We start from the raw sequence: 16,206 nt of genomic DNA, 5'->3' as shown, positions 1-16,206 counted from the left end.
TTGTTGATAGCAATTACCACACATTTCAGAAAACTTTAAATTTGTATTATTTATGGTTATGTCATACAACGGAAAATTTTATCGTAAATTGCTGATCATATTTCCAATGACATGTAGCAAAAATTATATTATTACGTTAGATACAACAAGATATATTCACGATCAAAAACTTATCACTCTCTCAGATGTTAAATTTTGAAAAGGCCCCCCATAGTAAAGTAAGTCGTATTCACGACAAAAAATAAAGGTCGACTTGTTTCGATTTGGATAAAACTTTACATGCTTCTGTAGTATGACAAACCTTCAATTAGGCAAGGAATTGAGCAAACGATTTCTGCATGCACTTCCTTAAAATTGATGTAACTTGAAAGCGATTGGAACGCAATGGTGTGCAGTAAGAAATCAATTTTACACTCAAAAAATACAATGTAAAAAAAAGATTACTTTTTTAAGAATCAAATCCAATCTTCCATACTTTTGTGATATTTTTATTTCAACCTTTCTATTAAAACCTACATTTACTGTTTGTTTGAATAGTTTCCTTCAAGAAAAAATTACAGCTATAACAATCCACAGGCTTTTGCAAAACTTCACATTTTCTGTGAAAAATTGCCAACTAAACGTTAAAATATGAGTTAACAAATTGAAGAAAATAAACTTACCGTTGCTAACAAAACAGCAACAAGTTTAGTACGAGTTAGTGCCATGTAATGTACATTGAGAGAAGTGAACATGTCGAAATTCTTGCCAAGTGAAAAACATTTGCAGGACGAGTTTAAAAAAGATCTGTTTTTGTTTTGAAAAAAGAGGTGCTGAGTACCAACGAAGTTAATTCCAAAACTCAGAAACAAATAGCAGAGAGGTTAAACGTTAGTCGATAAGTCATTACTGAACGTCTACGCTCCATGAAAAAAAATCAGAAGGTGGTAAAATGGGTTTCTCATAAGCTTAATGATACACAGCAGGAAAAGTGAAAAACGATGAGCAATCCTGTGCTGTTATATCTATGAAACAAATTTAACAAAGTGGTCAAACAAAGTAATGGTGGTCCAAGTTTATAGTCGAATTTATATTTCGGATTTCGTTACCATTCGGAATGTTTTAACAATATCCAAATCAAATATATAAGACTACATTCATATATATATTCATACAAATTATAACGTTGATTTTTGTCAAATGAAAGGCGTAGCCGTGCTTAGTCTTTTACGATGTCAATTTTTTGTTCATTATCTTGTCAGTTGTATATCGGCCGGTGGACGTCAAGGTCCGGTGAAAACGGTACCATTTGTCTAATCCCCGAGTTCCCAAGTTTACATCAAAGAATACCTGAAAAAGGGGCAAAATCATCTTTTGGTCGGATTCAGCCAGTTACCACTACTTCAATCAAAAATAAAAAAATACTGAGCAAATTCCAAGCAGCGACTTTGACGAAGCGGTAGTGTAATCTAGGATATCCAGGATAAGAGGAAGGTTCGAATTTCGTTTGAACTGGAGAAATGCAACAACCTTATGCTGTAATTTTGATGTTTTAATAATAGCAACTATTAACGGAATTATTAAAATCTCATTGAATCACGAAAAACAGTTCAAACAATTGCCTGCGATTTACCATTTTCATAAATACAAAAATAGGTAAAGAATTCAAAGTTTTGAAAAATTATACGAAGCCCGGAGGTCCTAGTATCATATACAAATCAATTTAGTTCGAAGAGATATTCTTTTGTGTGTCTGTATGCGTGTTGTCAACAAAGAGGTCGAGATCTCAGAGATGACTGGACCGAGTCGCAAATGAAAGACCTCTCCGTCAACCAGAACGCGATTGAATGTGTTTGAGATCTGATGTTTACTTTTTTAGCTATATAAAGTTTTAAGTCAAAATTTTTAGTTTTTTGACAATATCTTTCACTATTGACCTTGTAAACAAGACATGTTTTGGAACTTTAATTCTACATTGTACATAGATTCTTAAAATCCGTCCATTTTTAACGGAGATATCGATGTTCTTGTGTAAGCGAATTTTTCTCCTATTGCAGTGCACAGTGGTTCCAATTACACCAAACACGTTTTTTTAAGTCGAAATTTTCAATTTTCCGATATTATCTGTCGCAATTTACTTTGAAAATAAAACATGATTTCAAATTGAGATACCTTATAGTAATACCAATTAAACAAGCTGAAGATTGTATAAATCCGTCAACTACTCAAGGAAATATCGATTGTGTTGTCGATTTTTTCGCCGTATCCCAATTGTTGAGGTTTTGAAGGAAGCACGATGAAATGACGCTTGGAATCGAAATTAGACACAGTTTCCAATACAATCATTTCTAAGTGATTGAAAGAGTGAATACAGTGCTCTTCAGCATTATAATTTGGCTCGATTTGGTTTTGGTTTGGTTCCTGTTTTGGCAACATAATTGTTAATTTTTTTACTGTGACGTGTTAATCCTGATGTGGCAAATTTTGTATTATCTTTGAATTCAAAGTGATAGCCTGTACATTACTGTAAATTCCCTTAGGTGGATTTAAATAACTTCGGTTTTACCGATTTACGAATTTCCGCTCAGAAAGCATCGGGAATGGAGGAGCTGAATCGTTTTCTCAGAAAAGGCCAGAATGAATTTTTTAAACAAAAATTCATATTAAAAGATTTACGGTCCCATACAAAAGTGGTGATTTTTTTTATTCCGATTCTGGAATTACTGGGTTTCAAACCGTCATAGAAGTCCGATAGATGATCCCAAAATGTCTGTGATCAAAACTGTTTCAATTTATTAATTTTACGTTTTCATGGCTATTCAAACTGTTTTGGGTTATGCTGGTCCCTGAATACCGGTTCTGGAAGTACCATAAATTCAGTCACGTACCCTGAGGGGAGGCGAGGGGCCCTGGCCTATCCCTAAATCAGAAACATAAAAGAAAAAAAGTTTAAGAAATACTATGGGGCTGTTGATCCTGTAGATTACAGCGTGAGAGTTTTGAGAATTACGTGATGATTAAAATTCTACTGCCGATGAAGCACGTAGGCCTTACGAAGCAAAGCAAAACCAAAATCACATAAAATAGAAGATGAAATCAAGGTAAACTAAATGACAATTATAAAAATACATAAAATAGTAGTTTAGTCTTTGTAGCTACGTTACGAAGAGTTTTGAGGCCTATCAGAGTCAACGCTTGAGTAAAGGTACTATGGAAAATTTTTTGTTGGTTCCGATTATAAAAGTTTTAACCTTACGGTCATCCGCCTCTTTGGGCTAGAAACTGCGGGGTTGGGAATCGAACCCAGGCGGGTTGAGTGAGAGGCATCGACTTACCCATCACGCTATACCAATATGGAAAAATGTTCAATTTTAAGAAGCGTTACGTTGAGTCAGAGAAGATAGGAAGCGTTTCATATGATAATATTCTTAAATTGAGGGTTACAAATCATATGAGTTATTTTGTCTAAATTATAAATTTTAAAAACCGTTATAAGGTTTAGATTCTTGCAGTAAACGAGTGATGCGATGCGTTACTTTTAATGAAGTTACGAAGTGTTGTATACGTCGCTCTTTTATAAGTTATTGGTGTTACGAAGTGTTACATGCGTTACTTTTTAGTATGTTGATGGCGTTATGAAGTGTTACAAACGTTACTGTTTTGTCAGTTAGGCGTTACGAGGCGTAAGATGCGTTACTTCTTTGTAAGTTGTAGGCGCTAGAAAACGTTACATGTTTAGTAAGATAAAGGCATAACGGGCGAAGCATAGCATGCGTTACTTTTTTGTAAATTATAGGCGTTACGAAGCGTTACGTGCGTTACTTTTTCGTGAGTTATGAAGCAACGAAGCGTTATAATCGTTACTCATTTGTAAGTTACAAATGATACATGCGTTTATTTTGGGTTACGAAGCGTTACATGCGTAACTTTTTAGTAAGTTTAAGGCGTAACGAAGCGTTACCTTTTGCAAGTTACAGGCGTTGCGAAGCATTACTTTTTGTAAGCTACAGGCGTTATAAATCGTGACATGTGTTACTCTGCATAAGTTTTTGGCGTTACGAAGTGTTACATGTGTTAGTTTTTTGTGAGCTGTAGGAGTTACATGCGTAACTCTTTTCAAAATTAGAGGTGTTTCGAAGCGTTACATTCGTTACTTTTAATAAGTTTTAAGCGTTACGAAGCATCACATGCGTTACTTTTTTGTAAGTTGTAGGCGTTACAAATCGTTACGAAGCGTTACATGCGTTACTTTGTATGAGTTATAGACGTTACGAAGCGTTACTCGTCTGTGAATTACAAGCGTTACGATGCGTTACATGCGTTACTTTTTAGTAAGTTTAAGGCGCTACGAAGCGTTACCTTTGTAAGTTACAGGCGTTGCGAAGCATTGCTGTTTTGTAAGTAACAGACGTTATAAAACGTAACATGTGTTACTCTGTATAAGTTTTTGGCGTTACGAAGCGTTACATGTGTTAGTTTTTTGTAAGCTGTAGGAGTTACATGCGTAACTCTTTTCAAAATTAGATGTGTTTCGAAGCGTTACATTCGTTACTTTTAATAAGTTTTAAACGTTACGAAGCATCACATGCGTTACTTTTTTGTAAGTTGTAGGCGTTACAAATCGTTACGAAGCGTTACGATGTGTTACATGCGTTACTTTTTAGTAAGTTTAAGGCGTTACGAAGCGTTACCTTTTGTAAGTTACAGACGCACAGTGGTTCGAATCAATAAAAACGTGGACATAAATCAGTAGCTGCCAAACCGTTCTTTTAATGCATATAGTTGCTTTGAAGAAATTATTTACAAATATATACCGCGTAATTTGATCCTATCATTAATTGCTCATGGCCTACTTTGACAAAAAATGTAACCATAACTTTTTTTTCTGAAGAGATAGGAATTTTTTTTCTTCTACAAAGTTTTAGAACTATTAAAAATAATTTACTTTGTCAAATATACCAAAACTCTAGGTCGCACCGTTTCGGATATACAAAGCGTTTTTACGGCAACCCCCTTAAAATCAGTTTTTTATTTATAAATTGTTTCGAGTTATTTTGTTATGCATACTTTGTTTGGAATAATTTTAGAATTTATAAAATCGCATATTTTTGTTGAAGATAGTGCATAGGTTTGTTCTTTCCTGGCAAAGTTATGCAACATTTTACCTTTTTTTTACCTAGGATAAAACCTTGCACTGAAGCGAAATATGCAACTTTATGCAGCTGATTTTTACAAAATTTGTAGGAAAAGATGTGCCCAATATCATACAAAAAAATCTAAGTGGAACTCGGTGGAACTTTTTTTTTAGGTCTTTTCAAAGTTAGTTTTAATTACTGAATTATGGCAACCCCCTTAAAACTAGTTTTCTAGTCATAACTTGTTTCGAGTTATTTTTTATGCATACTTCGTTTGGAATAATTGTAGAAAATATAAAATTTAATAATTTTGTAGAAGCTAATGCATAAGTTTATTCTTTTCTGGAAAATTTATGCATAATTTTACTTCTTACCCAGAAAACCTTGTGCCGAAGCGAAATATGCAACTTAATGCAGCAAACTTTTATAATACTTATAGGAGAACATGTACCTTATCAAATTTTTTTCCAATGAGAATATCTTGAGTAATATTCGTGTGACTCATTTCACTATGGCCATGCTGAAACCATGAATGGTTAAGAAACAGAGGGCGCGCAGTGGTCCAAAACTGGAAAAAGACGGTCACAAGTCTGTACAGACTTTCACTGATTTTTAAGTAGTTAATGTTACCTAATAAATCATTACAATATGTCACTTAGTCGCATTGCATTCGATCAATCAGTATCAGTCACGCTATCGTCCGAGTTTTCCGTATCGCTAATTTCTTGTTCTGTTGTAAGTTCTAGCATATCAATTGCTTCCAGTGACAATTTCTTTCCAGTTTTGATAGATTTGTAATAAATATTCGAAATCAGTTATATTTTACAGGCTGTTGAAAAAAGGCTTTGTGTGAAATACCCCATGGATTATTACTATACATGCTATGCACGTATGAAAGATATTTCTATCCTATTTCCGACTACCAGTCTGGACGCGCGTAAACACGCATAAACAAGTTCATGCTTGCATGCGCAACTTAAGCAAATTGTTGTGATTTTTATTTTGTTACTTTTTACAATTAACAATATTAGAATAAATCTAAGTGGAACTAGATGCAATTTTAGGCCTTTTCAAATTTAGTTTTAATTATTGAAAATCCGAAAAATTATTAAAACTTCAACACATATTTAAAAAATGGAAATATGTTTTCTAGACAAAATATGATAAAGTATTTTTAAAGTACAAACCTTTACGAAGAGATTTCATGTTTAAACGTGTAAATAAATGGAGTTATCGCGAAGCAACACGATTTTTAAGACAAGATGTTGATCGGGCGACGCTAACTGCAAGTTACAGAAATAGCAGACGCGTGGCGCCCTCTGTTTCTTAACCATTCATGGTTTCAGCATGGCCATAGTAAAAATGAGTCACACGAAGAGTACTCAAGATATTCTCATTGGAAAATAAATTGGATAAGGTACATGTTCTCCTATAAGTATTATTAAAGTTTGCTGCATTAAGTAGCATATTTCGCTTCGGCACAAGGTTTCCTAGGTAAAAAAAGTTATGCATTAGCTTCTACAAAATTATGAAATTTTATATTTTCTACAATTATTCCAAACGAAGTATGCATAAAAAATAACACGAAACAAGTTATGACTAGAAAACTAGTTTTATGGAGGTTGCCATAATTCAGTAATTAAAACTAACTTTGAAAAGACCTAAAAAAAAAAGTTCCACCGAGTTCCACTTAGATTTTTTTGTATGATATTGGGCACATCTTTTCCTACAAATTTTGTTAAAATCAGCTGCATAAAGTTGCATATTTCGCTTCAGTGCAAGGTTTTATCCTAGGTAAAAAAAAGGTAAAATGTTGTATAACTTTGCCAGGAAAGAACAAACCTATGCACTATCTTCAATAAAAATATGCGATTTTATAAATTCTAAAATTATTCCAAACAAAGTATGTATATCAAAATAACTCGAAAAAATTTATGAATAAAAAACTGATTTTAAGGGGGTTGCCATAAAAACGCTTTGTATATCCGAAACGGTTCGACCTAGAATTTTGGTATATTTGACAAAGTAAATTATTTTTAATAGTTCTAAAACTTTGTAGAAGAAAAAAAATTCTATCTCTTCAGAAAAAAAAGTTATGGTTACATTTTTTGTCAAAGTAGGCCACGAACAATTAATGATAGGATCAAATTACGCGGTATATATTTGTAAATAATTTCTTCAAAGCAACTATATGCATTAAAAGAACGGTTTGGCAGCTAATGATTTATGTCCACGTTTTTATTTATTCGAACCACTGTGAGACGTTGCGAAGCATTACTTTTTGTATGTTACAGGCGTTATAAAAAGTGACATTTGTTACTCTGTATAAGTTTTTGGCGTTACGAAGCGTTACATGCTTTACTTTTTTGTAAGTTGTTGGCGTTACAAATCGTTACATGCGTGATTGTTTTGTTAACTTTAGGTGTTACAAAACGTTACATGAGTCACATTTTTCAAAGATACAAGCGTTACGAAGCGTTATATGTGTTACTTTTTGTAAGTTATTTTCGAAATTCAGAATCATGAAATGATTAGAAATGATCCTACAACGACCTCCGGAACCTGAATTCGAAACTAGTATAGTCAAAGTAAATTTGTATCACCATCTCTTGGTAATTAGACCTATAAATTTAGAAGGTGTGTTCCGTTCTCCACGAATCAGCTGTGGTGCTCTATGCAGTGAATTATTGTCATTTTAAATAAGAATATAAATGATCTCAGAATATATAAATGCATCATCACAAGTCATGTGGACGGTTGTGCTAGATAAATATTTAGAAGATTTTAGACATGTGTAATAACATGACAGTAAACGTTAACAAGTGCAATGCAATAACCTTCTCTCGGGCACAGTAAAAAAAATATTTGAATACTCCATAATGACAGTTCCAGTGGAAAAGTTTAAAGTGTCTGTTGAAAACGCACACCGAGAATTAGGTACATAAGTAATCTTCAGTAACATTATTTTTCATCTGAGGGCCCCTCCCGAAACGAAATCCTGGGTACGGGCCTGCACTAACTCATGTAAAAAACACAAGCGGATTGATATAAAATGGTATGACCTTATTGCCAGGAGGATTAAGCACGTTTTTTAATAGTAATTGATGATGATGATGATGATGGTGGTCCCACCTTATACCCCTACAAAGGTGTGAGCAGAACGAGTTATATAAATGATAATTAATATTTTTGCACATATCTTAAACAGTAAACAAAAGAAGACGATCTGATTAATCTAGCAGGTATAGATTCTTCTTCAAAAGAAGGATCCAGTAGATCGTGTCCGATAACATGAAAGCAATCCTATATCACATTTGAGTTTACATTGTCAATACCAATCGATTTCCCCAAATTAAAACAAAAATTTTCAATTGTTCAAAAGTGATTGGTTGAGATTCATCAAGCCTACACAAGTTATTCATCGGCTGTGTTATTTCAACAATTTCACCTACCAATTCAATACTTTGATTGATCTGCTGAAAACTATTTATGAAATAACTGTTGAACTTTTCAGATATAATTTGTTCTGTGTGCTCTTCTATACCGTTAAAAGTTATGATTTTCAATGCACTATGTGTAGGTTTGATCAACTGTTTGAGAATTTTCGATAACTCAATGCTGTTTTGTTGATTTTGATCAATCTTCCTCTGTATGTCTTCATATCTAGTCTTCTTCAGGGCTCGTGAATAAATATTTCGTGCTTGTGTATATCTACTCCAGTGACTTGTTAGTTCTACAGAACCTCTTGTACTGTTTATCCCTCTCCCGTTTTCACCGTAAAAGGTCTATTGAGTACCAACTACTCGAGCTGTTCAAACTAACATACTTTTCAGATACTAACTCATTGGTACACTTTTTCAATATGTCAGTAAGAATAGATGCCCTGTAATTTAAAGCTTGATCATGTGAACTTGCTCTTTAGATTCGACCGTACCGGAATTTCGGTGCAATCAGTTTGACTGTTTAAGTTAGAGTAATCATGCTGAAGAGCTGTAAGACAAAAGTTGTACATACCGGCGTCCACCATAAACAAGAGAGAACTCCATATTGCTAGTACATCCAATTTGTTTCGAAATCTACATCAAGTAAAACTACATCGTAATAAAATATCTCCTAATTGATTTGCTATCGTGAATTCCTCCCAACAAATCTAGAAACTTTCAAAATAGGACTATATGTAATAGCATTAGCCTTAACCATACAGTACAAAAAACGCAGACATATAATTTCAATCAAACTGATGAATAACTCTTCACAGCCGTCATGATTTCATAAATACTAAAACCATTTTCCTGGTAAACTTCACAACTGTATACAAACTAATAATTAGTCTTACCCCCTTTTCGTTCCGTTCCCCATAACAGATCTATTGCCTGCTGTGTGTCATATCGCAGTACCAGGAGTACAAGGCCGGTCGAGGGGGTGCGGAGGATGATTCTTTCAACAGTGTAAGTATGGGCTTATTGAGAATGGCAATAACAGAAAGTCGGTTCCGAAACATCTACATCTACGCGAAGAAAAGGCCAGACCAAGTAATTAGCAACGCACCCCAGTATGAACACGGTAGAAATTTTTATTCGGTAGTTTACTGAGCGTGGAATTTTATTTGGACTCCTCCTAGCCGCCACCTAATAGATAAAAGAAATGTTTTACCTACCAGGCAACAAAGTTTTTTTTTACTACAGTCAAGTTTAAAAGAAGATATGAAACTTTGAAAGCTTAATGTTTCTCCATTATCAATGTTTACCGGCATTCCATAGAGTAAGATATTTTCAAGTAGCGCTTCGAAAAGAATTGCAAAGATTTAGAACCAACTAATGTAATGATGATTTACTCATTTAAAACATTAACTAGATAAGTGGCATTTTTCGAACAAAATCTATTTCGTCAAAACAACACACATCTCACATCAAACTAGTTTCATTGGCAATTCTCTCGCTTCGATTGGAACTAAATCCTTTAAACCGAATGCTTTATGTACCAATTAGTGAACGTTTTGTCTAATTGTCTGTAATAACAGACCGTTTCGGACTTCTTTCTTTGGTATCTAACGCTTGGTTGAATTTTGTCTCTTCCCTTTCCAGTCCTTCAACATCCAGTATAGTCCACCGGCGGCCACTTGTTTACCCCAGGGGAAATCAATACGGAGCCCGATAATGTGTCCGCACACGAACTGCACGCTGATACCGGAAGAGACACAGACGAATGGAGTGATTTACGGATGTAAGTTTGCTTGAAACCGATGCAACGGCGAACAACGGAAAGAGCACGACAGTGTCAATTTTGTTTTTTTTTTTGTTTTTATTTTGACCTTCCGTTTTTCTCGATTGCACTTGCAGGCCCATCGATGGCACCACCAGTGATATCTCCATCGAATTTCGCCCGGCAGAATTCGTTGCTGCTGAAAAAACATGTCAAATTCAACCCTGGGGAAAAACCGAAAGTATGCTGCAGCGGAGTTATCCATCCGGAAAATATTCTGCCCAAAGAAGGCGGTCACATGTTGCCAATTGATACGCTGCCCGGTAGGTGATGGGTTCACTGGGTTTACGAATCAGAACCGACGCGACTTTACGATTTTCGGCAAGAGTAAATTCGAATTTTCTTCCGAACTCAGCGTTCGCGCTACTTTTTGTCCGGAACATTTCACAAACCTTGGTATTACATTCCTGTAGTGGAATTTGACCCTCTGTTTCAGCAGACTTCGCAGCCGATTCAGAGTGTACAAAATCATTGCATGGCTGTTGCTACTATCCTACTGACACTACGAATCCTTCCAGGTCGGGAAATCATTTCCCAACAGTAGAGCAATAGGAACAAAAAAATGAAATGTTGTGTACATGTTATACTGAATTGATGGAGAACATGCTCTCGACAGAAAGTTATCCAAACGTGGAAGACACTATGTGCATGTATTTATCAATGTCGTTCTCGTAGAAATTGTAAGAAAGAGACCTTAGAAATGGGCTTCGAGAAAGACATCTTATAGTTTAGTGAATTCAGAATTGGTCGGAACATTGAGGTCTTTTAACGTGCTTCGAATGGCGGTAATCTTAATTTATCTCCAGTTACGGAAGACTCTGTTTTATTCAAAGAATTCGTAGAACCAAGCACTTTGTGTAGAGTCTAGACAGATTGATTATAACGGGTGGCAACTAAAATTTTGGAATATCTTTCTCAAGCTGTCAAAAAAAGACAAACAGACTGTTGTTCATTGTTGAAAAAAAAATGAACATTTGAAAACGGTCCGTAATCGGATGTTCGGCGAAGCTTCCGTTTGATGTCGGGACAGCAGCGTTGTACGGCCTTCATGTCAACTTTGCGAATGCATCTCTTGATTCTTCCAATCAACTGTTTGCAATTCGTTGCTCTCCAGTTATTTTTGTACACCAAGGAGCTCAACACCCCGAAGAAATCTTCGGGGACACTGAGGTAGATTTATCGGGTTGTGGTTTTTGGGTACAAATCTGAAACGATTGTGTTTTTTGGCGCTTTATCCGACCAAAACACGTATTGTCCATCAGCATGATGTTTTTGAAAAAACGGGATCAAAACTTCCTACAAACATTCGCTCTGGTACACATCTTGATTGATTGCCAACCCAGATGGCTTGAACCATGGCTTAGAAATGCTTTTCTCGGAAATGACAATGTACAGCATCACTTTTTGTTCAAACTTATGTTTAAACTAATATTTTATGTTCGGATGTACGGTAGAACTATACATTGAATAGTATCGATCGTGTGCGGGAATCTGCGTCTTAGAAAGAGGGAAGTAACTTTCGTCGTCCAAAACAAAACTTTTTCCGGAAAATTTTTAATCAACCAACTGCATTGGGAGTTCAGCGTTGAAATCTGTGCGTCAGTATATCCCGAGGCTCGTGTCTTCTTTCGGTACTTTATTCCGAATCTTTTCAATGTTTTGCAGATGTACTGGTGAGAACAGTTGAACTTCTTTGCGGCATCCCTTTGACTCAGTGAATCCTTGTTGTTGAAGGCACGAGAAAGAGAACGTAGTCCTTTTGCGTCCATAATTTTGGCTGGTCTTCCACTACCTTCCTTACGGGCATCTTGGGATATTGTAAACTGTCGGAGCCGCAACATTTTTGCTTTTAGAATGTTGTACCGTACGCTACTTGCTGAGATTACTGTGCAGATCGTAGAGCTGTACAATGCGATCGTGAAATAATTCTTGTTCCGACGGCGTTTTGAGCAAAACTGAGCAAGCATGAACAAAACAGAAAATACTAGCAGAAAGAGGCGAAGGAGAGCTAGCACATACACACTCTTAGTTCTTTCTGAGCTCGTTTGTTGTTGAGCATACAGGCCTCGAAAAAATTCCAAAATTTTAGTTGCCACCCGTTAGTTCTCATTAGCCTAGGAGCATTGTTGGTGCATGATAAGCGAGCAACGAAGATACCAGCGATCGAAAATGGTCGAGGAATTTTCATCAAAAAATGTGATGCTGTACAGTCATGCCAAAAATGCAGTATTGGCTGTGCATATATTGGACCGTATTGCAATAAGGGTGCATATTGACAAGTTTTTCGATAAATCATCGACCAACGCACAGTATCCACGTGTTTTCCTATCATCTTCTGTCAACTGTTAACGAACCGTAAAAATGAAAAAATGAAAAAATCTTTACTGTTTCGCCACGAAATAGTAAACAATAGTATATTGGTGTGCTATTAACAACATTCATCAGTATTTCGTTTCTAAATCTGTTGTAATTTTATTGAATTTTTTTGAATAATTTACTTCGATATATTTTTTTGAGAGCCAGTCACTTACAGTTAAAGTAAGCGTTCCCACTTTTTGACGTGAACACGTCTTGTTTTAGCATGGGTCGCCTGTGTAAGAATGGGTAGAACTTAATCGTGATTGAATATCTCGCATTGTACTAAACGCAACAACACAGTTCTTTCTCCATACCACCACTTAGATTTTTCAAACTTTTGAAAACAATGAACAAAACTCATAAAGTTTGCTTGCCTTTTTTCACACTCGTACGATGGTTTAGAGGTTGTTTCAGTTCCGATGTTCAACTGGACGAGTATAAATGGTAAACCATAGTTGAAATTCGATCATTTCTTCTTGTGCGTTAGTCGGGACTGGAAATCGTGGAATCTACAACCATTAGCAGCACAACAGAATATCTGCGAGGTGTAAAGCCTCATTTGGATTGAATTTAAGAACTGAATTTCAGAACTGAATTCAGAACTGGATTTTTGTCTATCTGAAATCTGGGCTTAAGTTAAGGTTCAGAATTTAATTTCAGGTTTCAATTTTAGAAGTTAGTTCCAGAATACAAATTCAAAAGTTAAAACTATGACTTTGGAACTGAATCCTAATTCTAAATTCTGGAATTATATTTTAGGGACTGGTTTCTTGGTTGGATTTTGAAACTGAATTTAGTGCCTTAAGTTAAGTTCGGAATTTGTATCCAGAATTCTGATTCAGGAATTCAACTTCAGAATACTGGATCCAAATTCAATACATGAATTCTAGATTATACTCAGGAATAAAATTTTTGATCTGAACTGATCTGAACGATCCAGAATTTTAAACTGCCATTTGAATCATAATTTAATTTCTGAATTTAGTTTCAAAATTAAATACCTAAATTCAGCCTCAGAATTCGTATCCTGAATTCAGGAGCAAAATGTAGAATATGTATGCTGAAACTGAATTTGGAACATGGGCTCTGGAACTAGATTTTGGAACTGAATTCAGTTCGTTAATTCGGGTTCCAAATTCAGTTCTAACATTAAATTCGGAGGCTGGATTCTGAAAATGAGTTCACTTCCAGAATTATTAAATCAAAAATCTGAACTGAGTTCTTACGATCTGGATTCCTAACCTGAAGCCCAGGTTACGAATTTAGTACTTTAATCCAGTTCCAGTTCCGAATGCTCAGAATTCAGATCCTGGTGTAGATAAATAAATGGTGGCAACAAGTACTCAACAGTTGCAAAAATCGGATAAATTTCTTAAATCCTTTTTTTTAGTATGTGAATCTACAAAAAAAACACAACCTTTTTATGCGGCTTTTTACGAGTATTTCTGAACTTGCGCGGTTTTTTTACGCAGATTTCCGAAGTTACGTGGTTTTCTTGGTTTGTTTTAGAAATGCGTGAAACGTCGAGATTGGGTGTTATTTTTTAAATCAACTCTACACTTAGAGAATTTTCGTTTTTTTTTTCAAAAAAAAATCTTTTAGACTACATTTGATTTCCAAAGAGACTCTGTTTTTTACGCGGAACGTATCCCCCGCGTAAAAAGAGACCTCAGTCTAACATTGTTTGTTGTATTGTTTAACACTCATTTTTGCATCGTTATTTGCGTGGTAGAATATATTTGTCGTCAATAACTCACACTTAAAGGAGTGTATCGAAAAGTAGTTAGCAACATTGATTATTGAATAAAAAAGCGAAAAAACATATTGTGACAGTTTTAGATATATTGTAGAAAAATTACATTTTTATGCATTTCACTGATTTTCTATTGAAGAAAATCCTAGTTTCTGTGAAACGCTCACACTTTGGACTTGACATTCTTCATTAAATTCTGCACAGTTACTTTAGTGACTTTCCTGGTGGCAGCTGTCCAGTTTTTTTTTGAACTGCATGTTTTGGGACACTGTACCTTCCTTCCGAAAGTGTCGCTTGACAGTTGCCCAATACCTTTCAATTGGCCGAAGATCCAGGCAGTTCGGTCGGTTGATGTCCTTTTCCACGAATTGTACATTGGTTTTTGACAACCACTGTAGAACGGAGTTGGCGTAGTGGACTGAAGCCAAATCCGGCCAGAAGAGAGGACGAACCTTATGCTTTCTGTACAATGGCAGCATTCTCTTCTTCAAACATTCTTCCTCGTACACCTTGGCGTTAATTGTGCCCTTCGTGAAGAAAATCGACGACCGCAAACCACAGGTACAAATTGCTTGTCAGACCAACACTTTCTGCCCAAACTTTTCCATCGCCACCGTGGTGTCAGCGTCGTCCAGGTCCTGGTACACCGATTTCGTATAATTTTGCGGTCCGGGCAGCGCTCGAGAGTCTTCCTTGGCGTAGGTTTCGTCGTCGATCAGGATGCATCCGTCTTTATTCTGTAGAATCTGGTTATACAGTTTTCGCGCTCTTGTTTTGGCCTGAACTTGCTGTACCAGGGACTTTTTCGGCACCTTCTGTTTCTTGTACGTCTTCAGGGAGTTCCGAATTTTGATCCGTTGAATCATCCCGATGCTGGTGTTGAACTGCTTGGCCAAATCCCGCGTCGACGCCGATGGGTTTTCCTGATGTACTCAACCACTTTTAAGTCCCGGCCGGGCTGGCTGGGACCCGTTTTTCTACCGGATCGGGTCAAATCCTTCATGGAAAGGGTCTTACCGAACTTCTCGATAATATTTTTGACACTGGTGTGGTGCACTTTCACCCGTTTTGCAATTTCGTTGTACGTGACACCACTTTCTGAGCACCAAGTGTGCAGAATTTTCTTTCGCGTTTCCGGATCAATTCGACTGAAAATTGCAATGATAAACAGTACCGAAACCAATCGATTGCGCAGCTATTATTGACATGTAAACAAACATGTCACCGCAAAACACGCTGCAAAAAATTAAGCCATTTCAGAGTAACAACTGTTTGAATGTTGCTAACTACTTATCGATACACTCCTTACTATAGAAGCGAAATTGGGACTTATCGATACACTCCTTACTATAGAAGCACTGTTACAACTCGGGATGCGAAGCAGTAAAAGTGTCAAAACTCACACAATCGATCAACTAACTATTCGTATTCACGTCCTTCAGCTAAGTCTCTGCCATTACCCACCCGTTTTTTTTCAAAAAGCTTACACTTGGTTTACCCTTTTTCTACTAACTTCGGATAAACTACTCTATTTTCAATAACCTTTCTAATGGTTGAGAAATTTTTATAATCCGTTAAAAACTAGTTGAGATATAAGTCTTTCTTTCCAATCGGATAGTAGGTATAATCTTTTTTATTGCACCAAGCGTGTAAAAACTACTTTTCGTGATCCTTTTAGCTCCTAAGTTCCAGTTTATATATGTAGAAGAATTTTTTATG

General features: G+C 35.9%; 1 protein-coding gene across 1 annotated transcript in view; it reads left to right on the top strand.

Moving 5' to 3' along the window:
- The window catches only part of LOC131434439 (uncharacterized), a 159,855-nt gene that overhangs the window by 140,149 nt on the left and 3,500 nt on the right, over positions 1–16,206 (top strand). Inside the window, exons 7-9 of the mRNA XM_058601153.1 lie at positions 9,479–9,562; positions 10,199–10,337; positions 10,454–10,639. Of these exons, the coding sequence (XP_058457136.1) occupies positions 9,479–9,562; positions 10,199–10,337; positions 10,454–10,639 (409 nt within the window). The remainder of the gene's footprint in view (positions 1–9,478; positions 9,563–10,198; positions 10,338–10,453; positions 10,640–16,206) is intronic.

Source organism: Malaya genurostris, chromosome 3 (assembly GCF_030247185.1).
Source record: "Malaya genurostris strain Urasoe2022 chromosome 3, Malgen_1.1, whole genome shotgun sequence".
In the NCBI taxonomy this organism is placed as follows: Eukaryota; Metazoa; Arthropoda; class Insecta; order Diptera; family Culicidae; genus Malaya; species Malaya genurostris.
This window is presented reverse-complemented; position numbering and strand designations above follow the sequence as displayed.